This window comes from Trichosurus vulpecula, chromosome 8, assembly GCF_011100635.1.
Source record: "Trichosurus vulpecula isolate mTriVul1 chromosome 8, mTriVul1.pri, whole genome shotgun sequence".
Classification (NCBI taxonomy): Eukaryota; Metazoa; Chordata; class Mammalia; order Diprotodontia; family Phalangeridae; genus Trichosurus; species Trichosurus vulpecula.
Window position 1 is genome coordinate 191,443,457 of NC_050580.1, and position 26,906 is coordinate 191,470,362.

The following is a 26,906-nucleotide window of genomic DNA, read 5'->3' on the forward strand; positions in this document are numbered from 1 at the left end:
CCTTTCCTCAAACTTGAACACCCACTTTCCTCCTCCAACCAACTTTTTCTTCTGAGCCTTACTGATGTTTCTTTTCTCTTCTTAACAGTGAAAGAAAAACACAGTAGAAAGAAGCACTATATAATATTTGGTGTCTGCCACAGCACTTATAAGCTTAACCCAGTGTATTTTATTATTTTTGTATATAATCAATGCTTGGTGATTCATAAATAGTATAATAATCTCTTACGTGTACAAAGTATCATTATATGAATAGTTTCATTTGATCCCCGCAATACCCAACTAAAAGTTCTTTCCTTCCTTAGATTTTCTTGGAGCAGTGACTGAAATGATCCTTTGTCCTTATTGTCTTATACTTTGTATCATGCTTTTTTGTAAAAATCTCCCTATCTCGAGTCCCCTTCGCCATTTGGATAGTAAACTCTCAAGGGAAGGAACTTTGTTGTTGGTTATCTTTGAATCCCCAGCCCCTTTCATAGTTAGGACCTTGTCTCTCCCCTCTCCCTTCCTCCCTCCCCCCACCTTTACCCCATTCCCCCACCTACCCCTGTTTTTTTTTTCTGTAGTACAGAAAATATTCGGTGAGAAATTCCCTCTACGGTACAGTGCAGGTCAGTGTGCTTTCCAATTTCTAGTCTTAAATTTAGGGCATTTAGAGGTTAAATGAACATCCCAGGTTCACACAGTCTCGTACATAATAAACATTTGATATTTTTTGGCTGGTAGGCAGGGCAAATATTCTTATTTTAGAAGGGAACAAATTGAGAGATTGTCACTTGCTCAAGGTTATGTAGTTAGTAACTATAAGGAAGAATTGGCCTTACAAAAGATGATCTGAGGGAATTTAAATTATTTTACATTTTCAGTTGACCTTGACTTCAGGATGCCTGACTTCTAGCCTAGTTACACTAGTAACCACTAGATGATCCATCTCAATTTCATAACCACAAAAAATGAGGGCAACACCTGCCCTCTCTATCCTATAGGAGGCATAAAAAGGATAAAATAAGGTAAATTAGAAAGAAATTGGGAGAATACTATGAAGCGTAAGGCGATATTATTTGCAGATGAATATGTGAGAAACTGTCATCGAATCAGACAAGTTAAGTGCCTTCTGTGTGCAGTATGTTGGCCAGCTACAATATAACGATTTTTGTTGAGATAGATTTCTTCAATGAGGTTTTAGGTATCTTGAAGATAATGCTTTCTGCCTTGTTGGCAAAACTTTAGAGATTTCTGCCTTTTCTGTAAAATGCTCAACTAGTGCACTCAGAAACATTCCGTTGGTCATATTTGGCTTTACTTTGAATTTCTTAAATATTTACAATTGCTTTTTCAGAACTTGGTGTATTTATGTGTGATTTTTGTTTTCCTCGCATAGGATTTTATGACATTTCTTCCAGGGAAGACATTACTTAATTCATTCCACAAGTATTTCTTGAGAATTATTTTGTAGGGCCTTGTGCTAAATACAGTAGACCCGTGGTGTCAAACTCAAATAGATAGGGTAGAGGGGGCAAGACTAAATCGTACATAAGGATGGCTGTATGGTGACTCAGAAAACCATGTATTAACACTATCTATATTCTGTTGTATTTTTGTTTATGTTGTGAACTATTTCTAAGTTACAGTTTAATCTCTTTCGGGGGGGACATGTTTGACACTTGATCTAGACAATCCGAAGATGACAGTTCCTACCTTTATTGATTTTACATAATATAGGGCAGATTGAACATGTATACAAATGCCTTAAAACAAGGATGGAGAACCTGTGGCCTCAAGGCCACATGTGGCCCTCTAGGTCCTCAAATGCAGCCCTTTCACTGAATCCAAACTTCAAAAAACAAATCCCCTTAATAAAAGGATTTGTTCAAATTTACTTGGTTACAATCTGTGGTCCAAGTTGGAGAGGAAATATAATGGAGGCAGAGTCCCAGTAAGATTTTGGAGTAGTTGAGTCTGACATAGACAGTGGCAATAAAAGGAAATTACTCTGTATCAGAACATAGAATGTATGGTAGTGTGTTAGCAAGTAGTTGTTTAGGTTGATTATTATGGCACCAATGCATTTTTATCTTTGTAATTTTTTTTTAAACGTTCTTAGAATGCTGCTTTTTAAAATAACCTTTTTCATGTGGGGATAAAAAGAGAGATAGTGGCAAAAGTTGACTGATATGAGATGAGGAGGAGGGGAGAAGTGTCATGGGAAGCTTGAGGAGGGATGCAAAGCTTTGGAAAAGTGGTTATGGTGAAATAGTGAGTTAATTAGGAAGATGTAAAAGAATTGCCTTGATGCAGTGAATGCCCAGCTGAGGTTATGTAACATATATTTTTTGTGAACCCAGTCAGCATGGTTTGGAAATTTTTTCCAGCTTTGTTAAGTAGCACATTAAGAGTGAAAGCAATAGATGATGGAAATAATCCCACCTGAGGCTTGTCGGAGCATGGTTAGGGATAAAATAAGAGGGCTAGGGACTCAAGAAAAGAGGACACTGGGGAGTTGAACTTGTTCACCAGAGGGTCAAAATAGGGAAGAGAGGCAAGAGTAGCTATTGTTGGGGTGATGGCCTAGAAAAGAATGAAGAAGTTGATGGATTGGAGATCATGGTGAAGAAGAAGTACAGGATTCAAGGGCAGAGCAGGGAGAGCAATGGAATTGACAGCAGATTGTGATCAGGGAAGGGAATCTCAGGGTTCATTAACATGGAAGTGGTGCATCTGTGCTTGTGATGGCAAGATCAGGTGTATGTATATATGTATGACTGAAGTATGATGGAGTAGGTCATATGAAATGAGTAAACTTGAGGGACTGTGAGGATGAAGTGTCTGAAGGAATATCGACATGTACATGAAGGCCCCTTGTATGGGGGTAGGAGCTGGGGAGGAGAGAAAGAACGTGTGCCAGGCACTAAACTCATTGAAGGAAGAAGAGGAGTGTCTTGGAGTTTTATAGACAATAGCTACCAGGCTTATGAGGAATAAGTGAACCTCAAAGGAGAGGTTATTGAGTGATGGGTGGTAGAATGAGAATCTGGAAGTGACCGTGGGGATCAGGGAGTATGCCAACTCCCCTTTCTCTACCAGTGAATTGGAGAGAATGATTGAAAATGCAGCCAGTGCTGCAAAGGTGTCCAGAGAGGACATGTCATCAGAGAGGAGCCAGAAGATGGAAGTCATGGGAAAGGGAAAGATTTAAGATGAAAGCATTTTTTTAAACCTATGGAGGATGCAATCCAGAGAATACAGTGGAAGAATTGCCTTTAGAATAGGATATTGGATATGAGGTATGGGAATGGGAAGGAGCTTGGGCAGGGGTTCTTTTGTGTGTGTGTGTGTGTGTGTGTGTATGTGTGTGTGTGTGTGTGTGTGTGTCTGTGTGTGTCTGTGTGTGTCTCTTTATCTCCATTGCCTAGTATAGCACCTGAAAACCAGAGGTTCAGAAACATGGTGACAGTTTTTGAAATTCAGGACTTTTGCTTTGCAACCCTCTCATACTACTCTTCTCTTTTCCACAGTCTTTCAGATGTTACTGACAGTGGCTTAGCAATCACATCTTCACTTCTTTGAGTACTGAAGGATATAGTTCATCTGGGTCAGACGACTTGGATTCATCAAGGGCAACCTCATCCACGCTTTCACTATCCCCTTCCGTGTTGCTGATATTGACTCCTTATTAACCATCTTTATTCTGTCATTTCCAATACTGAGGTCATTCTTCTTTGCAGACAAAGCAGAAGCAAAGTAATTGAGCAGCTCTGCCTTGCTTTAATGCTATTTAATACTTCAGTAGGCAGAGGAACCAATAAAGGGAAATTGTATTCTGGATCAGATTTTCACTAAAAGGGAGGAACTAATAGGGTTGGAGGAGAGAAAAATCTGTGCACAATGGGAAACAATTCTAATGAAGAAATATGGAATTTGTTTGGCTGAAGAAAATAAAATAAACAAAAAACTCACTGACAAACTTTAAATTTAAAATAGAAAATGTCTAGAAGACCTTTTTTTTAAAAGTTGGAACAAAAAAGGATCAAAAAAGAGTAGAATGACAATAGGAAGATGACAACGGAGAGTTGTATTCAGAGAAATCTGGGCAGACAATATGAAATGAAAATGAAGTCAGCATTACCAGGTAAACAACTTATATGATGAAAACATCATTATAAAGAAAGACAACTTTGAAAGACTTAACACTGACCAATCAGGACTCTAGAGGAACTGGCAATGAAATGTTTGTACTAAAAAGTACAGACAACAGAAAGAAGGAGATACAGGCAAGCAAGGCAGGTTTCAAACTAACATGTTATGTTGTTTATTTAAAAAAAAAAAGCCACACCCAACAGAGATTTGAGGCTTCATATACAAACCTCTTTTTCTGTTCTATGTAATCAAACACATTCATGTTTGTTGGTGTTAAGTTAAGAATAGCAAAAGTCAAAGCTGACTGTGAGGTGACAGTCCTCAGGGGAGGTAAGGGGAAAGGACATTCCAGGCATGGGGGCCATTGTATGCAAGGGGACTGGAAACAAGCATTTGTTGAGACCTGTTATATGGCAGCCACTGTGCTGAATGCTTTTGCAAATCTCGCTCGATCCTCACCACGGCCCTGTATGATAGGTGCTATTATCCCCATTTCACAGATGAGAAAACTGAGGCAAATAGAGGTTAAGTCACTTGCCCAGAGTTACACAGCTAGGAAGTGTCTGTGGCTGGATTTGTACTCAAGTCCGTCATGTGTGAGGAACAGCAAAAAGGCCAGTAAAGCTCAGCCAAAGAATGTGGGAAAATGAGTAATGATACAGACTGGCAATTTGGGGAGGAAGTGTGGGTCCAGTGATAAAAATGTTAATCTTGAGATGCTGGTGGAAATTCCAGGTATTGTACAGGAGAGAAATTAGGACTGAGACTATAGATAATTGTAGTCATCCACATAGAGATTGTGACTAAACTCTTGGGAGTAGATGAAGTCCATTAAGGGAGAGAACAGGAAAGGATAGAACCTTGGAGGACATTCGTTTTTAGTGAGAGATGGGTGACAATCCAGCACTGAAGACTGAAGAATGATCAGGTAAATGGGAGAACCTTGAGAAAGTAATGTCATAGAAGCCCAGAGAAGAGATTACACAGAAGAAGGGGGAGTGATCAGCAGTGTGAGAAGCAGCAGAGAAGACAAGATTAATACTGACAAAAGATCATCAGATGTGGCAGTTAGGAGATCATTGGTATCCTCTTTGAGAGAGAAGTTTCACAGGAGTCTTGGGGTCAGAAGCCACATTGCTTAGTTAACAGATGAGTCCAGGTATAAGACAGAGTCATCTAGCATACATGACATTATCTGGTTGCTTGGCTGTGAAATGGAAAATTGATGCAGGATAGTGCTTGAAAGAATGACAGGCCCCAGTGATAATTTTTTAAGGGTGGAGTAGACTTGTAAGATAATCATCTGAAAGAAAAACCAGTAGATGAGAGGTGAAAAATCAGGTGGGTGGGGTAAAGTTAGGATCGGAATGTTAGAGGAGTCAAATTCCCTAAGGAAATAGAATAGAACAACAATCTTTACCCTAAAAGAACCATCTAATGGAGGAGAGGGCATGGGAGAGGGTGAAATATATGCAGAATTAATAGAAATGCAAGTGGAAATATAAAAAGTGCAGAGGAGAGAACATCAAATCAACAAGAATAACAAGGCCGGGTACTACACTACATACTGGGGATACAGAAACAGAAATGAGATAATCTTTGCCCTCAAGGAGCTGAAATTCTTACAATGTCACATTATATACATGGGGGCAGCACAGGAAAAGGCATGATGACAATCCAGATAATGGTGGTATGTCATGGTGTAGGGGTGGGGGAAACGAAAAAGACCAGTGTGGCTGAACTGTAAAGTATAGGAAAATGAATAATAATAAAATAATCCTGGAAAGATAGATGTTTGATCCTAGTGATAAAGGGACTCACTGGAATTTACTGAGCTGGATAGTGACATGGTCAGACATGTGCTATATGAAGATTCCTTTGGCAGCCATGTGGAAGAAGATTGGGGAAGAGAGACTTGAGGCAGGGAGAACAGTTAGTAGTGTAACTCAATCCAGCTGAATGGCAAGGAGACCTTAAACTTTTGTAGTGGCTGTGTCAGTGGAAAGAAGTGATCATATAGGAGAGTTGTAGAGCTAGAGTCAAGGCTTTGCAATCAATTGTATATATGAGGCGAAGAGTGAAGAGTTGGAGATGATTGAGGTTTTGAACCTGGATGCTTGGAAGGATGGTGGTGCCATTCCTTTGGAATGATTCAGTTCCATGAGAAATTCAAAGAAATTGAACAAAGGAAAGTGAGAAAAAGGATCACTTCTTCAGCTGAGTCATTGAGGAAAGATTTCATGAAGGAGATGATTAAAAAAAATTATTGAATGTATTGTTATGTATGTATGAAATAGAATCAGTTGATTGGTTTCTTTATATTCTCCTTTTTAAAAAATTATAAACGTGTGTGTGTTTATGTATGTATAGATGGATGGATAGATGGATTAGCACTTATTGCAGACTGTAGGGTAAAAGGAAGGAACATAACAGAAAAGAAAGAGAAAGCAAATTTGTTAATTGCTGTGACTGACAATGAAATAAAAATATCTGAACTTGTTTTGGTTACCAAATCCTAAATGCAGAAGTAATGCAAATGTGATAATAGCTATCTCCAATTTGGTGTTTATTTCTAATTGTTATGATGTACTGTACCATATGTGTTATACTATTTTAAAAATATAGTCCATTGGCTTTGTTAAATTACAAAGGCTAAAAACTACAAATGAAAAGAACAAATTCTAAAATAAAATTCAGTGTTTTAAGGGAAAATTGTTTCTATAAACCAAGAGGAAAGTAGAAAATATTGGAAATTTTGTCTTACATGATGAGCTATTATATCCAGTAATCTCTTATAAAATATTTAGTAATAGTATAATGTAACATGTTATTAAATAAGTTGTAATATTAGAATAAAATTGACCAAAACTTTTACCTACAACAAAACTGTTGTAGAATTTTTAAATGCATTTCCAAAGATTTTATGGCATGGGGTCCACTGGGGTTTTGTTTAAAGAGAAAGGGCCCCACCACAGCAAAAAGTTTTGACAACTACTCAAAACTAGATTACATGCCAAATTCAAGCTACAGTACTTTATTTTCAAAGTTTATATATGTACTTCTTGTCTTCCCAATTAGAATGCCAGACCCTTGGAAACAGGGGGTGTTTAATACATTTTATTTGCATACCCAATGCCTGGCACAATGCCTAGAATATAGTAGGCACCTAGTAAATGGTTCTTTGATTGATCAGAAGCTCTTCTTAATCTTGCTCACCTCATACTCATTTTAGACCAATTACCTAACTGTCCTCTGCATGTAAGCAAGCTCATTGCATACTTTGGGCCTATTGCCAGCTTATTGTTTGAGCACCATCTTAGCTAAGTTCAGAAAGGTACATCCCAGAAGATTGGGTACCAGCTGATAGAAGAACTTGTGAATGAGTTTTGTTCTGGTATTAATGAATACACTCAATCTTCACCTTAACATCGAAATCTGTTGAAATAATAAAAACAACATTAATATGGAGCTAATATTTGAGAATAGAAAATGGGTTTTCATTTTTGAATACTGTTTGAAAGTGAAGGTTTTATTAAAAGAAGCAAATGGTTTGCTAGCATTACATGTAAAAACAATTCTATATTTTACAAGTAAATGTTTTAAAGCAAATGTCTATGGCAAACTTCACCACCTCTTGGCTAGTGCCACAACTATATGTAATTATATTCTCTCTAAGCTGGTGGTTAGAATAAAGTACATAGTAGTTTTAAAAATATATCTATATTGTATATATTTATCCTAAAACAACTGGTTGGTTTGTTTTGAATAAGACAAAAATATACTCATTTTTAGCTTAGTCTATTTTTAAATATTTCTGGCAAACAATATAACAGTTTGGTGATGGGAGTTTTGCTTTATTGCTCCCAAAATATCTTGGGAAGTTTGACTTATTAAGTGACCACAGCTTCCCTTTTTTTTGCCCTATAAAATTTTCATTTATGGAGTGAGCAATTTCTAAAAATGTATGTATGTATGTATGTATTTAAGAAGAATAAAAGTTGTATTTAAAAGATTAACCTTAACTTTTTTTTTTACTACCAGTAGCTTTCATATGTAAAAGATAAGAATCTGATGTTTGCTTGCTACATGCTATACCAAAACATTACTAGAAATTCTGCTGTTACGCATATATCCCAGAAGTGTCAAAGGCTATAGCCCATGTTTACCAAAATGTTTCTAGCAGCACTTTTTCTAGCAAAAGGGGTAGGGAGAGGAGTAAGTGCTCATGGGGAATGGCTAAACAGATTTTGCTATATTAATGAAAGTATATTATCATACCATAAGAAATTATTAATATGAGAAGTTCATAGAACATAGGACGAGTTGAATGAAATAATGTAAAGTGAAGAAAGCAGAACCAGGAGGCTGAATTCGCGATAATTACACTAATATCAACAAAAATAACACCAAAAGACAACTGAACTCAGATTAATCATAATGACCAATCTTGGCTTTTAATCTCTTCACCAGAAACTATTCTCTCTTTCTCTAACTCAGAGAACAGATAATGAATAATTTCCCCTTTTCAGTTAAGAGTTCAGTAGGAATCTTTGGGTTGGAATGTTGACAGAGGTACAGGCAGTTTTGCTTTACCACCATACAGTGTAGATAAAGGTGGGAGGTCCACAAATGTTGCATATTACACGTATTTTCAGACTTTTTCGAGGTACTGGTCAGTTATGCTGATTTCCCTCCCACTTTTTGATTTTGGTTTGTTTTGGTTTTTTTGTCATTCAGCAATACTTTTTGTTATATGGGATGATTTTCTATGGATGCTGAGGGGTACCATAGTTTGGTGGTGTTTAAAAAAAAGATAAAAACTTATTTTAAAGAAAAGCATATCATAAAATGTAAACTCCCTACACATAAGCACACAGTCTTTATCACACCATTTCTCTTACTTATCTTGGAACTGCTCCAAATCAAATAAAAAAATCATTTTTAAGCATTTATATGTGCCATGTACTGTTACATACTGAGATAGAAAGGCAAAAATGGTCATTTTTAAAAGAGTTTTCATTATGAAAGGGGAGACAGCAAGTAGATAATTAAGTAATATAAGATATAAAGAGAGTAGATGGGTGGTAATCTTGGAAGGGAAGACAGAAGCAAATGAGGGGACCAGGAAAGGTCTCCTGCAGATGATTGGACTTGAGCAAATAATTCCATGTGTCTGTAGAGTGCATTGAGGGGAGTAAAGTGGAACACAACTGGAAAGGTAGGAAAGGGCTAGTATAAAATCTTTAAATGCCAAAACAGAACTTTATATTTGATCCCAGAGGTAATAGGGAGCCGATAGAGTAGGGAGGGGTGATGTGATCAGACTTGCACTTTAGAAAAATTATTTTGGCAGCTTGAGTAGACGAAGGATTGGAGTGGGATGAGGCTTGAGGCAGGGAGACCAGTCAGTAGGCTATTTCAGTAGTCCAGGAAAGAAGTGATGGGGGCTTGAACGAGGGTAGTAGTTGTCTCAGTGGAGAGAAGGGACGACATATGAGAAAGATGTTATGAATGTGGAAATGGCATTATTTGGCAACAGATTGAATATATGGAATGAGTCTAGAGTCCAGAGTAATATCAAGCTTATACTCCTTGGTGACTGACGGTGTGGTCCTGCCCTCAGTGTTAAGAGGGAGGTTTGGAAGAGAGAGGGATTTGGAGGAGAAAGATAATGAGTTCAAGATAACCTGAGACATTCAGGTACAAAACTGTAATTCAGAAGGTTAGGGGAAGCTATATAGAACTGGAAATTGTCTTCTTAGAGATTAGCATTGAATCCATGAGAACTGATGGAATTACCAGATGAGATAATAGAGGACAAAAAAGAGAAGAAGTCCCAGGACAGAGCCTTAAAGGGCATGCAGAGTTAGTGAATGTGACATTAATGAAGGAACAGGTAAGAGGAGAGCCAAGAAAAATTGATGTTATGAAAACAGAGAGGAGAGAGATTGTACTGAATGAGGGAATGAGTGTCATACTTCAGACTGGTCATGAATAAGAACTGAGAAAAGGCCATTAAATTTGGCATTTTAAGAGATGATTGATAACCTTGGAGAAAGCAAGATTGGCGTTGGCATTGCCATTACCTGGTGGCTGATGCTGAGAGCTCTGTAGCTTATCAGGATCATGGATCTAGAGCTGAAAGGAAACAGTAGAAATCATCTAATTCACACCTCTCACTTAAACAGAAAAAGAAGCTGAGACCTAAAATCTTCCTCGGGGTCACATAATATCAACTAACAGTTTGTATAGATCTTTAAGATTGCATGGTGCTTTCCTAGGTAAAATGTGAATCTTAAGGTCCAAATCCATATTCCCTGGCATCCAATTTAGCACTCGTTCCACTGTACTTGGTCTTAGATGCCTTCACCCAAATCTTTTATTCTTCCACTTAGGATCCCTGGTACTTTATATCTCCTCTACCCCTACTATCTGTAGCTCAACTACCTCAAGGAACTTCTTTGACACAAGCATATACCTTTAACTTGCATTTCTTTCCTTCACTTCCACCACTTAGCCAAGTTTCCTGAAGAAAATGTATTCATGCATTTTCCGGGTTCTAACACAGTTCCATTTGAGATTAAAACAGGCCCACCTAAAAATGTAGAGGAAAACATCCTCTGCATGTTTCATGTTTTTTACATGTTTTCTTTGGCATGCCTGTGGGCTGTAAGCAGGCTGCAGGTTGTACAGGCCTGCTCTAAAGCAATCATAATCATCATTAAGTATTAGTTTCAACTAAGTAATATTAGTGATATCCATATGGAAGAAAAAGAAAATATCAAGTTTAGAAAATAAATTAAATATGACAAAGAATTAATGTCATCAACATCTCTAGAGCTCCACTTTAGAATTTCCCCTAGCCTTTACCTCTTGTGTCTGTAGAGTGCATGTATTATGCTTTTACTTAAATACTAACAATTAAATTGGGGGGTAGGGAAGAGGGAAGGAAGAAAATAGCTATTATTCAATTTTATGTTTTTTAATTTAAGTTAGTACCATTACAACTGTATTTTTTAATAATAGTTTTTTTATAAAAAAAATCAGGTATACAGTATTGTAGGTGCCAAGCTAGCCACCATTTCTATCATAGCTTCTATGGGAAAAATTGGGACATAGCCTATTTGGAAGTTGGGAACTTAATTTATGTTGAATTCCATCTTTCAGAAAAAGAAAGCATCTCAATCACTAATGGTTTCTATCAATTTTGCCCACAGAAATGTATTATGACATTTTAGTAGGTGGAAAAGAAATCCCCATTGCAGTTTGTTGGCTATAGTTTGAGGGGGTGGGGGGATAGGGAGAGGAGAAGGGTGTAAGCTAGAAGTGAAGAATAGTAAAGAATGTCATTAAAAATTTGTTTTTTAAAAACCTTTGGTAGGAAAACTGGTTTGTGTTTATATGCATTTATATTCAGTGTTGGAAAATTTGAATGGGCATGTAGAGATAGAAGAAGAAAGAGGAAAGCGTTTATTAAATACCAGCTAGGTGCCAGAGACTGTGCCAAGAACTTTACAAACATTATCTCATTTGATCTTCACAACAACCTCGAAAGGTCAGTACTGTTATGATCCACATTTTCACTTGTGGAAAATGAAGCAGACAGGTTAAGTGACTTGCTCAGGGTCACCAAGCTAGTAAGTATCTGAAGTCGAATTTAATCTCAGGTCTTCCTAACTTCAGATCCAATACTATCCACTACACCACCTGTCTACCTCTAGAGTAAGTCCCTTCCTGTTATTTTCCACCAAGAACACATTTGTGTCATGAACTGAAAGTCTGTGCCATGCTACTTTGTGGGCTACACCTAAATTTATGTCTCTTTTGCTTAAGAATACAAAACAATGTATTATTGTACAATTCCCAAGCTCATCATATCCAAAATAGAGCTCATTATCTTCCCCACAAGGGATTCACCAGAATTTGGTGAACAAAACTTATTTCTTGCCTCGCTTTTCTTCACAACCCTCGAGAGTTAGAGTGGTACCAGATTACAAATTTTGGTCTTGATTCCTAGAAAAGGAAGTTTTAACTTTATTCCATGGGCAAAATGAAATCACTGAAATGTTGGAGGTTTTTTTTTTTTTTTGGTATCTTTTTCTTTTCTTTTTTTTTTTTAACAGCACCAGAATTTCTCCCAGTATCTTTCCCCCAAGCCCCCAGCCATCTCATGTTACAAATATTTTTTTAAAAAATGGAAGAAAAAAATCAGCAGTCAATTAATCTGATTAATCAGATTAATGCATAAAAAGCCAGAAAATAAATGCAGTGTACCACCCTGGTGGACCTCCCACCTCTGTAAAGGAGTGGAATGGATGTTTCTTCAGTTCTCTTCTTGGAGACCCTGCTTTTTCTTTGTAACTTTGCAACATTTGCTTTTTTATTTTCTTTCCATTTTCAGTAGTATTGTGAATAGTCATATATATTTTTTCTTGACTCTGTTTTACTTCATTTTATATCAGTTCATATTGATTTTTCTGTATTCCTTATATTCTTCACATTTTATAGCATGGTTTTATAGCTATTGCATTCATGTAACCCACTTTGTTTAACCATTCCCCAGTCATTGCACATTTACTTTGTTTCTAATTCTTTGCGGTCACAAAAGGGGCTACTTTAAATATTTTGGTCTATCCGAGGACTTTCTTTTTTTCAATTAGTGAACTCCTTATGTATAATAATGGAATCTCTGGGTCAGAGGACATAGATATTTTCATCTCTTTATTTGTATGATTCAAAACTGCTTTTCAAAATTGTGCTAATAATCCACAGCTTCACCAGCAATGATGTCAGTCCAACCACAGTCCTTCCAACACTGACTTTTCCTGTCTTTCGTCATCTTTGCCAATTTGCTGGGTCTTAGGGTCGTTTTGATTGAATTTCACTTCTTCTTATTGATTTGGAGCATTTCTTAAAGCTAGAGAGAAGACAAAGAAGATAGGGACTGTCACTGAATCTGGCATTTTAGGAGGTCGTACAGCATAGCACAGCTGGAAAGAACTTTAGAGGCCCTCTAATCTATAGTTCATTGTTAGCCATTGAAATCAAAGAGGACCAAAACAGCTGGGCAGTAACAATATTTGAAACCAAAGCCTCCACATTCCATCTCCTGAGTCCTATCAGTACTATTGCCCTCACATTTCCCATAACAACTGTGTACTCTTCAGTGGTAAATAATTGTCTTAGTATATGTTTCCTCATGTTATTTGCAATCCCTCCTACTCCCAACAAATATAATTATTCCCCTGCCTGAAGGCTCACTCTTTCACAGGGAAGCTTCTGTAGCACTTGACAGTGTCTATAAGTCACCTTGGAAAAGGGATCCAGCCTGAGCTGTGGCTATACAGGTCACCACGGCACTGACTGACCAATATCAGAGGGACTGTATACTGCCAATGGGATACCCACAGTGGCTTCTCAGAACATGCTGGCGTATTCCCAGTTTTGAATCACAAGGTATAACAGGCTCTCTTCATGGAAGACAAAACCAAAACATTTATTCATACACCAAGAAGCCAAATCCATCATGGTAACCAAGAAGTCTATACAAGTTATCCATGCAGGGGGCACCACCATCCCCAAGCCTTCCCTCCATCAGGCCTCCCCACAAACAAGCTCCCTTAAGCAAAATCCCTCCCTCTCCCACTCACCCTACTGCACAGCTCTCTCTTGCCTTCCCTCTCTCTCTCCACCACAGGCTCAAGCAACTCATGTGGCTCAGGCTTCCATGTGATTTAAGCAGGGCACATAGGCCTATTAATGGATGGGAAAAATCCTCCCATTCCATTAACATTATAGACTGGAAGAAAGGATTCAAGTGAACGATAAAAAGATCATTGCTTGCTAGTGACTAGAGGTGAAGGGGAGCGCTAACCCATTTTCTTCCTTAGCTATATATTTAAAAATCTTTGGATATTAAAAAAGAGAAAACATAAAACATTTCTAAGAGAAACTAATAAGAATACTTAACACATAATGAAATATTATAGAAAGAAAAAGGCCAGCAAAATTGCCAAAACAATAGTTTAAAATAAAAGTATTTATTACAGTTGAATTCTGTGTTGTCATGTGTAATGAATGATAGCACAACTATGAAATCTGAAGCTCTTCTCTTATTTCACTCTAGAGGGTGCCAGCCAGAATATCCCCACACTCTCTTAGTCCTCCCTCTGTTTAATAAAACACTTAACAGATTGGTAATCACTTTGTATCAACTATTTGAGCTTTCATATTAATTAAGACGGTTAATACAATATTTGGCTTAACTGTGAGGTTTGTCCCTTTAAGCACCAAAACTTGTTTGGGGAAGATATTTGTCTAAAGTGTACTTTATACTTCTCAACCTTTAAACTTTTCTTGATTACTCATATTTCTTCTAAATTGTATTACTGTAAATACAGTGATTCCCTTAGCGCCTGTTGAGATTAGTAGGGTTTTGTCTTTACTCTTAATGATCTCAGGTTTCTGGGCTTTGAGTTCATACATTAACTTCTTATAATTTTTCTCTCTGCTCACTGCTATTGGTATTACCCACTTAGAGAAGTGTATTGTCTTTCTCATTTGCTATTTTATCTGATGTGAACAGAGAGAAACACAATTAAGCTTGTATTTAAAAACATGTGACTTTAAATTAAAAGTTCATCCCTGTGGCTCAGTAAAGTACATGCAGCTTTAAAGCATCACATATAATGGATTAAGCCCTGGAGTTTGGAGGCAGTAAAATTGAATTTCCTTTCTGGTTACAACTTACTACTAGTTGTCTAACCATGGCCAGATCATTGAATCTCTCTGAGCCTTGATAATAATGCAGAGGAGAAAGAGCATTCCAGGCATGGGAACAGCCAGAGAAGAAGCCCAGAGCTGAGAAATGGAGTCTTGTTTGTGGAAAAATCAGGAGGCCAATGTCACTGGACTGAAGAGTACATGTTGGAGACTAAGGTTTAAGAAGATCGGAAAGATAGGAGAGGACTGGGCGAAAAAGGCTCTGACTGCCAAACAGAGCATTTTCGCTCCTGAAGGCAATAGGGAGCCACTGGAGTTTAGCAGAGGCTATGTCCAGAAATGAATTTGTTATTCTGCACCTTAAGTTTGTCATCCCTCGGGCAAGAGATGAAAAACATGCTTTATAATCAGTCCTCTGAAAAACTGATTTGCATTGATCAGAGTTCTTAAACTTTTCATAGTTATTTGTTTTTACTTTGTATTTTGTTCTTGTATACATCGTTCTGCTTCTGCTCACTTCTCTCTGCCCCGTTTTGTATGAGTTTTCCTATATTTCTCTGGAACCACCAGTCCCCTCTTACAAGTAGGTACAAACTCTTCTGAAGTATTCCCTGAACACTAACCGTTTCCCATTATTCCATTTCCTTTCATTTCCATTAGTCCTATAATTCTCTTTTCCCTTTCTTCATTTTTCTCTCCTTGAATCCTTCCTTCCTTTCCTTCCTTCCTTCCTTCTGTCTTCTGTCCTCACCTCTGTACCACTACCACCACTATCACCACCACTACCACAGCAGAGTTTGGGAGGAAGGAAAAGCAGAGACAATTCTATAAATTTTCAGAGTTGGAAGAAATGCTAAAGAACATCAAGACAGAAACTTAGGTAGATCTAGGATCTTATTGATATGGGCACAAATTACAATGCATTCATGCTCTCTCCAGTGCCACTTTTTTTCATTTCCTTCTATAAATCCTGCACAGGGGGTCTGCCCAGTATACTGGGGGCCTTTCTCTAACTCATCTAACATTGTGTGTTTTGTTCTTCAATTAACAAAAATCTATTTTCTCTTCATTTCACTACCCTGCCCCAGGCCCATAAAGGTATTGATTTCATCTAGGAAAGAGTTGAGATTTATTGTCTCCTGGGCTTCCTTACCCAGCTTGTTTAGATCTGTTGGAATGCAAAGCCGTTTATACCAAATACTCTTGACATAATTATACACTTCCTCCCCTAGTCTTATAGTCACCTTCCTAGAGCTGGCTCCAGCCAGTCTACATACAACAATTACATTCAACTCTAACTTGGTCAGGTTTGCTGGTCTGTGTAAATAGATGAAAATAAAATGTCTTTCCTGATACAGACTCCATAAACAATTTATAAATGTTTTTGAAAGAAGAGGTGGTGTTTACTTAATTATGCTGCTTTTAACTTATGCATCTTAATTTTAAATTAATGTCCAAAAATATTGGAGTGTCAAGTAGTTCCAACCTGTATATTAGTCTTTAAAAGGGCCAGTTGTTTTTATTCACACTCTTTGATTAGAGCTTGATGGCTAAATTAAGGCTTGATGATAGATGTGTTGTGCTTTGTTAATATCAGTATTTATTAAAGAAGTTCTTCCTTGAACTAGGAGAACTGTATTCATAATTACTACAATATCATATTTGAAAATTGTGCTAAAAAGCAGCTATCTCAGATTGAATGCTACGATCTGTTTTGATGCCAGAAAGCAGATGATGAAACTCACTTTCATTTTGAAGCAGGTTGGTGGTAAGGGGCAGACATACAGGTGGTAAATGATATTGCATATGCCACTAGATAACTTTGTATATTTTTTAAAAGCATAACAAAAACAAAGTTTACATAATTGTTTCTCTCTTGGGTTGACCTTTTTCAATATAATGTAATAGATTAGAAAGTTAAATTACAGATTCCTCTTTAACTTAAAGTTTTCATGTCCACAATTTGTTTTGGCCTTAGATGGATTTTATGTTTTCTGATTGATGTAAATTTTGTGTGATTGGATTTTGTTAAAAACAAATCTATAAACAGAACTTCAGGAAGAAACACAGACAAGAACTGTTTCGAAAGTAATGTGTGGGATTTTCATATACTTTAAAAAATAAACAATATGAAACAGATTTATGGTTTCATATACAGTCCTTTGTCTTCTGCTATGTATGTGGAAATTCTTACTCTCTGTTGAACAATTTTAAAACATAGACATCTTTTAAATAATTAATAACTACATAATGATTACATTGTGAACTATCAAAGTTAACCACTTTCTAAAGCCAGGATAATATGTGAACACCCATCTTTGAAACAGAAAGGAGAGTGGAGCCATCAAGACTGTTTTTATTTTTGTTTATCCTCTCTCCAGCCATTAAGTGTGATAGAACACTAAAGAATACATACCATAGTGACTTTATCATGTTCACACACTTTGAGAAGTTCCCAACTCTGGAAGACGTTTACCTAAGTATTAGTGTTTCTCACTAATAAACTTGGCCTGAATTTCAAACATAACAGTCATAAACTGAACAATTAAAAACTATGTTATTGTCTCTTGGCAATGAGTAAATAGTTTTAACAAGACTCAAAAATTGTTCATTTCCTCTTGGCTCAGATATATCCTGATAAGTGAATCTATTAAGAACTCTCAAAGAGGGTCAGGTAAACTAACTCCTTTCACTGGATCAGTAATTAGTGAATGACACTATGTTGGCCTGCAAGTTTGTTTGTCTACCAGCATCACTAAGTTCTTAAACTTAGTAGATTACTCACCTGGCCAGTATTAGCTTTGTTGATTATAATCATTTGGCAAGAGATCACATAGCCCTTTTACTGTTGGTTAAATATGTCAGCCATCCATTTTGTGATATTATACTCATCTGTGTGGAAATTAGAGAGTACCACTGTTGCTAGAAGAATCAGCATACTGCAGTAGAAAATGTGGATTTTATTCCTAGATCTGCCTGTATTATGTACATGTAATATGTAAATGTGTTGTATGACCTCCGGCACTTGCTTCGTCTATAAAATGAAACAATTGCATGGACTGCATGGGCTCTAAAAATCCCTTTCATCTCTAAAATTATTTTATTCTACACATTAATAAAGTATGAGTACTTACACTTTGATTCACAGTTTCCTCATTGTATGCACCCCCCACCTACATTTGCAACCCATCTATCTATGCATTTTCATTCTTTGTAATTCTTGTCCACTTCTGTCTAAATCCCTGATAGAGGATCTGCACAAGAGATCTGGAGTGCTTCATCCAAGTCTTATATTTTGTAGATATCATTGTTTTTCTTAGGCTACATGTCTGTTGCGCCATTCTCTATATTATCCATAAATTTGTGGATCTCACATGGCTAGAGTAAGTGGTTTAAAGAATTCTCCTCCTTGCTTTGTTTTCTAATTTTGATACTGTGTGATTTATATACACAAATAATTTGCAATCCAGTCAAGGTGGGGGTGGGTGTGTGGGTGTGTTTGGCTTTTGGTAGTGTGGATGTTTGGTTGCTTACCCCATTCTGATCCTGAATTGAGGCCAAATTCAGTCCTGGAAGATTTGTGGGTTGTTTTGCCCATAATGCTACTAGTGCAAAAACAGTAATAACTATTCTATGTTACGTATTAGAAGATTAAACTAGAAGCTTTTATAAATGTTTCATTGTAGCAGGCTATTTGGATATAGTCAAATATGTAAACATCTTTTGTCAAATAGAAAACTTCAGACACCAATCTGACAATGGAACCTGAAAATGAGAAAGGAATTTGAGGAGTCACATTTTTTTATTAATTGATTTAGTTTTAATTTTAGTTTACAACATTCAGTTCCTTCTGTTTTTGAGTTTCACATTTTCTCTCCCTCCCCCCTCCCCACACAAGACCGCATGCAGTCAGATATAGGTTCTACCTATACCTTCACACTGAACATATTTTCTCAATAGTCAAGTTGTAAAGAACTATAACCAATGGAATGAATCATGAGAAAGAAAAAACAGAAACAAAAAAATAGAGCAAATAGTTTGCTTCAATCTGCATTCAGACTCTGTAATTCTTTCTCTGGATGTGAATCACTTTTTCCATCATGAATTTTTTTGGAGTTGTCTTAGAACCTTGCATTGCCCAGAAGAGCCAAGTCTATCAAAGTTAGTCATCAGAGATACCGTGTGTCTGTAATGGTGTATAATGTTCTCCTGATTCTGCTCCAGTCTACTCAGCAGCAGATCATATAAGTCTTTCCAGGTTATTGTGAAGTCCATCTGCTCCTCATTTGTTACAGCACAATAGTATTCCATTACTTCATATACCACAACTTGTTTAGCCATTCCCCAATTAATGGGCATTCCCTTGATTTCCAATTCTTTGCCACCACAAAAAGAGCTGCTACAAATATTTCTGAACATAGGGGTCCTTTTCCCACTTGTATGATTTCTTTGGGATACAGCCCTAGAAGTGATATTGCTGGGTCAAAGGGTATGCACATTTTTGTAGCCCTTTGGGCAAAGTTTCAGATTGTTCTCCAGAAAGATTAGATCAGTTCACAACTCCACCAACAATGCATTAGTGTTCCAATTTTCCCACATCCTCTCCAGCATTTATCATTTTCCTGTTTTGTCATGTTAGCCAGTCTGACAGGTGAGATGTGGTACCTAAGTTGTTTTGATTTCCATTTCTCTAATCAATAGTGATTTAGAGCATTTTTTTATATGACTGTATATCTATCTTTAATTTCTTCCTCTGAAAACTGCCTGTTCATATCCTTTGACCATTTATCAATTGGAGAATGACTTGTTTTCTTATAAATTTGACTCAGTTCTCTGTATATTTTAGAAATGAGGCCTTTATCAGAGACACTGGTTGTAAAAATTCTTTCCCAATTTTTGCTTCCCTCCTGATCTTTATGGTTGCATTGGCCTTTTTCTTGTACAAAAGCTTTTCAATTTAATGTAATCAGAATTATCCATTTTGCATTTCATAACACTCTGAGTCACTTTTCAGTGTGATGAATTAACAAAAGAACCAAAGCCTTCAAGTATTTTATGCCTCAAATAAATTTTTATTCATTCATCAGATATTTATCAGTTACCTAAGTAATTTGCATGTTGTATGGTGAAATGAAACTACAGCTGCAGAAAAATTAAAAATAATATTACTTAAGTACAAAAAATAATTCTCAATATATTATGTAACCTTGCTACAAGTATTGTCCTGCTTTTCATGTTATCAGAAACACAAAGGCTGTAAGAATCACTTTGATGCTCAGTGATAAAGATAAATCTTAAGAAATAGTTTGTTTTCCCAACTCTTTATGTATTTAGAAATGACATACTTTTTCTAATAATTAGTTTTATCCTTCATGAATTCTGGATGTTAAAAAGTAAACTTATTTTATTTCTTAAATCTGAACAAAATAAGAGGTTATTTTCAGTTCTGTTGATAAAAGGCATCCTCAAAAATTTGTCTCTAATTTTTAAAATTAGTTTGACATCTTTTCACATCAAATAGCATAGCTTGTTAGTACATATTCTTTTAGGTGGAGCTCTGAATTGTTGGGTTTTAAAAAACATAATAAAATAGCACATATTTTGTCAGAAAGGGTCTGAAATTATATGTCACTTGAGAATTGTAGATTTCTGGAAATTACTATAACTAAATTGCTTAGGAGGATTTAAACTGATATGTTGTGGTAAGTCGTTATCTGGTATAAAACATTTGAAAGATTTACCTTTAGAAACTTGTTTGCTAGAATGCAGAGGCAGTTATAGAAGGAATCTGAACTACCTACTAATTTAATAATGTTGCAAATATCCTGAAAAATTTTAAAACCAAATGACTTTTCATAGTTTTCACTAATTAATCATTTGTTCCTCAGATATAAATTACTTCCCATTCTCTGTGCCCTTCCACACCAACCCCGCATAATTATCATTACAGTCATAGTGATTGGAAAAATCCAAATGAAACCAACTTCCTGTGGTTCACACCTCTGGGGACACAACCTAAACCCACAAACACCATTTTAATATGGCTGAATGGTGCTATATAAGAGTCCTGAAATATTAGTCTCATTTTTACCAAAGCAGTTATGGTACTGAAAGAGGGATTGTGGTTTCCATAAGTAATTTTCTGTACATGATTTCTCATCTCACTCTTCACAAGAGTAGTTGGACACATTTTCTTGTCATTATATTACATATGTTATTATATTCTTAAAATTGGGTGCCTTTTGACAGTAGTAAAATCTGTTACTTCAAATAGGATATCAAATAGGATACATGCTATAAGACATTTAAAAATTGAAATTTTAATCATCTATCCATTTATTTAATTAACCTTATGAGTTTAGAATTCTTTATAAGACACTTATTTGTATTGAGCATGCTTTTTAACAAATATTATCTATGGTGGAAACTCTAAGAATGGCTTATTATATGACCATAATAAAAGATAATCTAGGTCTCCTGATTATAAGGTGTCATCTCTCTATTCCTTCCCTACATCATACTGCCTCTCCCACCTTTTACAACTGACTTCTGACGTATATACTATGTGACCAGAGCCCACAAACAATCGTCTAAGTTATAGAACTTAGCCTGTAGAATAGCCTTTTGCTATTGATAGAGGGAGTCCCTTACTATGTGTTCCCTACATTGAAAAAATGACAAGTCTGATCCAAAAAGTGAAGCCACGTCCTTTATCCCATTGCCCCCAGGCAGAGCCTTATCTCAGATATTTAATGTCTATATTGTCATCCTTCAGTAAGCAGTTCATTTTCTATCAACTGTGAGTATGTAGAAGTTCTTCCTTAAATCTCTCATTTAAGCTCACTTCTTTGGTGAATATGTGAATATCTGAGGACCTTCCTTCTAATGTAAAAACACTTCTTATACTTGAAGATAAGTCTTCCATCTAGAAATTTATACTTTTAAGTTAGGAAGCTTAGCATACACACTGAGGAAAAACCTGAAGTTTTTTTTTTTTTAAACCTGGTTTTAAAAAGTTTTAACTCTTTTCTTCCTTCTTCCTATGCTTTAGGTACAAACTTTTAATTTACAGCAAATTAGATCAAAGGAAGTTACTGCATGCAAATATAGTACTTCTTCTCTGAGGCTCCCTGCCAACTTGAATTCTCAGTTACTGTTGGATTCCCCAGGGGAGTGAATATTCCTAGTTCAGGGGATAATACGTAGATCCATATTCCTAAAATATATCTCAAGCATCCCCACTATTTTACTTACCTTTAGTAGCTAGCACATGGTGAGCTCAAAGGAAAGGTATTTACTGAGTTGATAAGAGCTGTAGTTACAAAATATCCTCCCACGCAAACCTAGGGCACATTCTGCCATAAATACAGTGTCAACAAGAAGAGTGAGCACGTGCAGGAAGGAATGGACACTGATGCTAAGGCATATACACTGGCAGTGAGACACACATGTAGGAAATATACAGCCAAGAAAACTCATACTGTGATACTGCAGAGTTCCAGTGGCCTTTGTCTTACCATAGTATCCTTATATTGCTCTCATAGGCATGGAGTCTCTGCTGGGCAAGTAAAAATCCCTGCTCCTGTATACAACTAAATTCATGACCTCCAGGGTTATTATTCTATCCTGAGTCCATCCTAATTCTCTTCTCTGCTGCCAGAGGTCACTCTGCTCTAGAGGTTGGCAAGGGTCTTTTTTGTTAAAGACCACCAGAATAATGGCTGATATGTAGTTAGCCAACTGCCCTCTAATTCCATCAAGTGGATCTTCATACTTCATGAAGAAATAACAAAGGAAGAACCCTTCTTTGCATTTAACATCTTGTTTCTATTATTTATTCCTCAATTCCTATGATGAAATCTTTGGGCCGAGGGAAATTGATGAATAAGGAATGGTCTGATTAACTTTTCTCCCTTCACCCCCATCTCCCACCCAGCCACACATGGATTAATTCATTGAATCTCAAAGTAAAAATAAATGTATTAAACAGTTACATGTCTCTTTAGGAAGATAACTCAATTTATATGTTAAAACCTTTCTTCATTTCTTGGCATTGATTCTTTTGAATTCTAGCTACAAACACCTTATATTTTTTTTTTAGAGTAAGTCATGGTTCTTGAAGGGAAGACATTAAAAATTATCAGTTATTTACAAATGAAGATGCTATAAAATATTCTTTAGCATTTTCTTAGTATCTCTAATCCAAGGTGCTTATTTTTTTGAATGTTACATGACTTTTTAAAGAAAATATTTTAACTTAGGTATCATTATACTTTTAAAATGATATTTTAAACAAAAATGACTTATCCTTAAAGCATATTATGAACCTTACTTCATTTCTGGATTCATTTGATAGAGTATGCGAGTATTATGTAGCTTTGATTTTTTTTTAATAAGTTATTTGACAGTGTGGTTAACTGCACCACCCACACATACCAGTTAGAACTCAGTCTACTAGATACCTTCAGTATGAATGCATTAACTTAGGGTTTTTTATTCCTGGTAGGTGGTTTTAGAATGTATGCTAAAGAAGGACCTCATTTACAACAAGGTCACCCCAACCTTTCATCACTGGAAGATTGATGACAAAAAGTTTGGCCTTACTTTTCAAAGTCCTGCTGATGCAAGAGCGTTTGACAGAGGCATTCGAAGAGCTATAGAGGATATTTCTCAAGGTACGTTTCATGTCTACCTTCTCACTTAATTTAGCCATTATATCCAATGGACCTTCAAAAGTTGACCCAGGGTTTACATTTTAAAATAAATGAGCTTTCAGTGGAATGAAGCCCTCTTTCAATATTGTCTTTAAATTTAGAATTACTATAATCTTTTAAAGCTCAAGTTTTGTTTTAACATTTGTTGTGACTACAAACATTGTTCATTAAAATGGCAAGAAACATTTTCTTTTTTTAATAGATGACTTTAACACTGGTGACGTAAGAACTTGAAAGGAATATGAAGAATTCTGGCATATAGAACATTTGCTTTTTAAACAGACTATAAGTGAGGAGAAAACATTCATGTAAAGGTGGCTTATTTTTTTTTTAAACAAAAATGAGTCCCATTAAAAACAAAGTACTTTCAAAAAGAGGAAAAGTCAGTATAAGATGCTATTTAATTCTTAAATATATCTAATTGGTAAAAAAAAGAAGTTTGACCGGTAGGCTGTGATAGGATGCAATAGGCTGCATACCAGTTTTTAAAAGAGCAGATAAAGTAACTGAAAAGTAGTGGATTTAAGCCATAGAAATAAAAATTTAAAAAGAACAATCTTTTGCAACAGAAAATGAGTTAAGCAGATTAATATCATTTCTGGAATATCTCATTATCCCCACCAACTTCTTACTATAATGCCATTAATAAAGTAACACCTAATGCCTCTGTGTTTTTACTTCAATATATTTGTTACATTGTTGCTATTGTGCTAATGCTATATTTAACAAGAAAGGTCATACCTACATGTGTGAAACACAGGTTATATTGATGCATTTAGGTAGATTTTACATATAGACCTGATTTCTGAATCAGAAGAATACTCTATGACTCTAATTTTTTTATTAATCATATTTGAGCTGTATCCTATCAATGGTCTGAAGACCTTTAATTCATCCAATTTGGACTCAACTAGTTAGCTATAATTTACAGGAGTTAAATGATAGCAAGAGAGTCAACAACTGTTCTTTTGCAACAGAAAGAAAATTACTGATTGCTTCCCACTAATTTTTGTCTGGAGTTAAGTTCATGTCCCTTGTGCTTACCTGACTCTCAGGTGAGCCACATAATTATCTATAATTTCCAACAGTATTGAGATGATACAGGAATCAGTTGTATCATATTTGTATGTGTGTGTATGCATGTATATGTATGTGTGTATACTCAATTTTGCCTACTTCTTTGTTACTTTTTTTTCCTTAGACTGTCTAACATCACAGAATGAAGTTGAAGTAGCTGAAGATAGCTTTCCAGTAAGTATTATGTCATACTTTTGATGTGTTTGTGTTTGTGTTTTTGGTTTTTTTTTTTAGTAATTGTGCTCTAAGAAAATGACAGCCAAATCTTTCAGGAATTTATATTTGCTAATTGTGTTGCTAATTCAGAATCATCTTAAAATTTAACAAATTATAGTCAACAAAGTAGAAACAAAAAATTAGTTTACAGAAAAAAGGCAAAGTTTTAAAAATGTATTTAATTTTTAAAAGGTATGCATTCCGCCTGCCTTTAACTACCCCATAGCCTCCAGCAGATACTGAGACTGAAAGTGAAGGGTACTTTCTCTGACTGCTTTGTAACTATGATGCTAGCAGCAATATGGATAAAATTCTTTTTAAATATCTTTTTCACATAGCTTGTATACTTTAGCTATATTTATGTCCCACGTTGACACTATTTTGCCAGTTTCAGGTGATTCTATGAAACCAAAAAATCATTACAGAAGCATTCATAAGTTTCTGTAGTAATCAGTTGAAGGAGAACTTTTTTTTGTTTGTTTATAATCATGCTTTCTGCTGGAACTGTATTTGTAAGTTAGTGATGAATTAGGAAAGAAAGTGGATAAGAAAGAGTCAGGGAAGCAAAATGGAGGCATGTATAGCTAACATTTGTTCAGTCACTTAGCCAATCACAAAATGCTTTCCTCACAACTCCTTTTTTCTAGATGAGGAAACTAAAACAAAGACAGTTGAAAGACTTGCTCAGGGTACATATTGAGGAAGTGTCAGAGTCAGGTCTTGAACCCAAGTCTCTCCACTTCCAAGTCCAACAATGTCTCTAGTACCCCTCACTGCTTCCAAGAACAGCAAAAAGACTAGACTTAAGAGACTTAAAACAGAAGGCCTAAGTAGAGGAACAACATTTAACCTCCTGGGCACTGTGCATTTCAGCTTTTTCCTCATTCCCCATATTCTAAGGGACCCTGCCAAGAAGGATTAAAAAAAACCCTCATTCACAGGGGGAAATACCTAAGATTATCTTTTTATTTTAAAAAATAAAGTGACCTTTTTTCCATTCATTTGTTTCTGACTTCTGTGATAGAAGTTTGCTTCTTGCTTTGTATGTTTCTTTATTTGGTTTTGTTGATCATAATATAAAACAAGTTTGTTGTTTTTACCAACAAATGAGAAACTTTTACACTAATAGGTTACTCAATGATTGAACCAGTGTCCCTTCACTTCCTAGTACTTTTTATAATAGAAGCTTGCATTATATCTCCTAGATAATATAATAAAAGTTCCCTATACCTTTATTCCAAAGGGATGGGAAAATAACAAAGCTTCCTCCTCGCATGATTATTCTAAGCTAGATTATTTAGCAAATTAAACATGGTAATAAGCAAACAAAATATCTTTTTATACCTGACATTAATTTCTTCTTGACCTTTGCAAAAAACCTGATTATCTAAACTTCTAACAACAGGCCTTTTATTATTTCATCAATACTACCCCAAGACTCAGCTTGTCCTACTCTTTATACCCTTGCTCTGGCAAGGTTATATAAACCAGCACACCTTCTTTTGTGATTATATTTTACCTAAATTATTTTATGCCATTTCTTGTGTATAGATCATCCTTGGCAATGTGACGTACCCTATGCCATGCATCTCTCCATTTCTTTTTAGGCCACATATCATTTTGATTGTTTGGAGATTGTGGTATTCTATAAAGATTTTTGGTATAAATACCAAAAAGAGTATTTAATGCTTTTAAAAAACAGGTTTTTATTTCAAAGTGCTTTACAACGAATGTCTTCCCTTATTACAATCAAATCCACTTTACTCCTTCCTCCTTCTGGGCCCAGCTAATTGTCTCTCTATAGTACTTGACCAAGATAGAGGACAAATTCAGCAGATTGTCCATACTTTCTCTGGCTTCCATTTGCAAAAACTTATCTTTAATTTTCAACTAAAATGAGAAATATTGAGAGGTTTTAAATCTATTACCTGGACAATTTTTAAAAAAAATTTGATGTGCTCATTTCTAATGTAGGTAAATTTTAAAATTTCTAAGGAAATTTTAATTTTATAACCACAGATTTTCATGATAGAAAATGAT

General features: G+C 35.8%; 1 protein-coding gene across 1 annotated transcript in view; it reads left to right on the plus strand.

Annotated features, from left to right (window-relative positions):
- SPRED1 (sprouty related EVH1 domain containing 1) overlaps positions 1-26,906 on the plus strand; it is a 132,602-nt gene that overhangs the window by 81,491 nt on the left and 24,205 nt on the right. The window contains exons 3-4 of the mRNA XM_036734981.1: positions 23,366-23,534; positions 24,775-24,824. Coding sequence (XP_036590876.1) covers positions 23,366-23,534; positions 24,775-24,824 — 219 coding nt within the window. The remainder of the gene's footprint in view (positions 1-23,365; positions 23,535-24,774; positions 24,825-26,906) is intronic.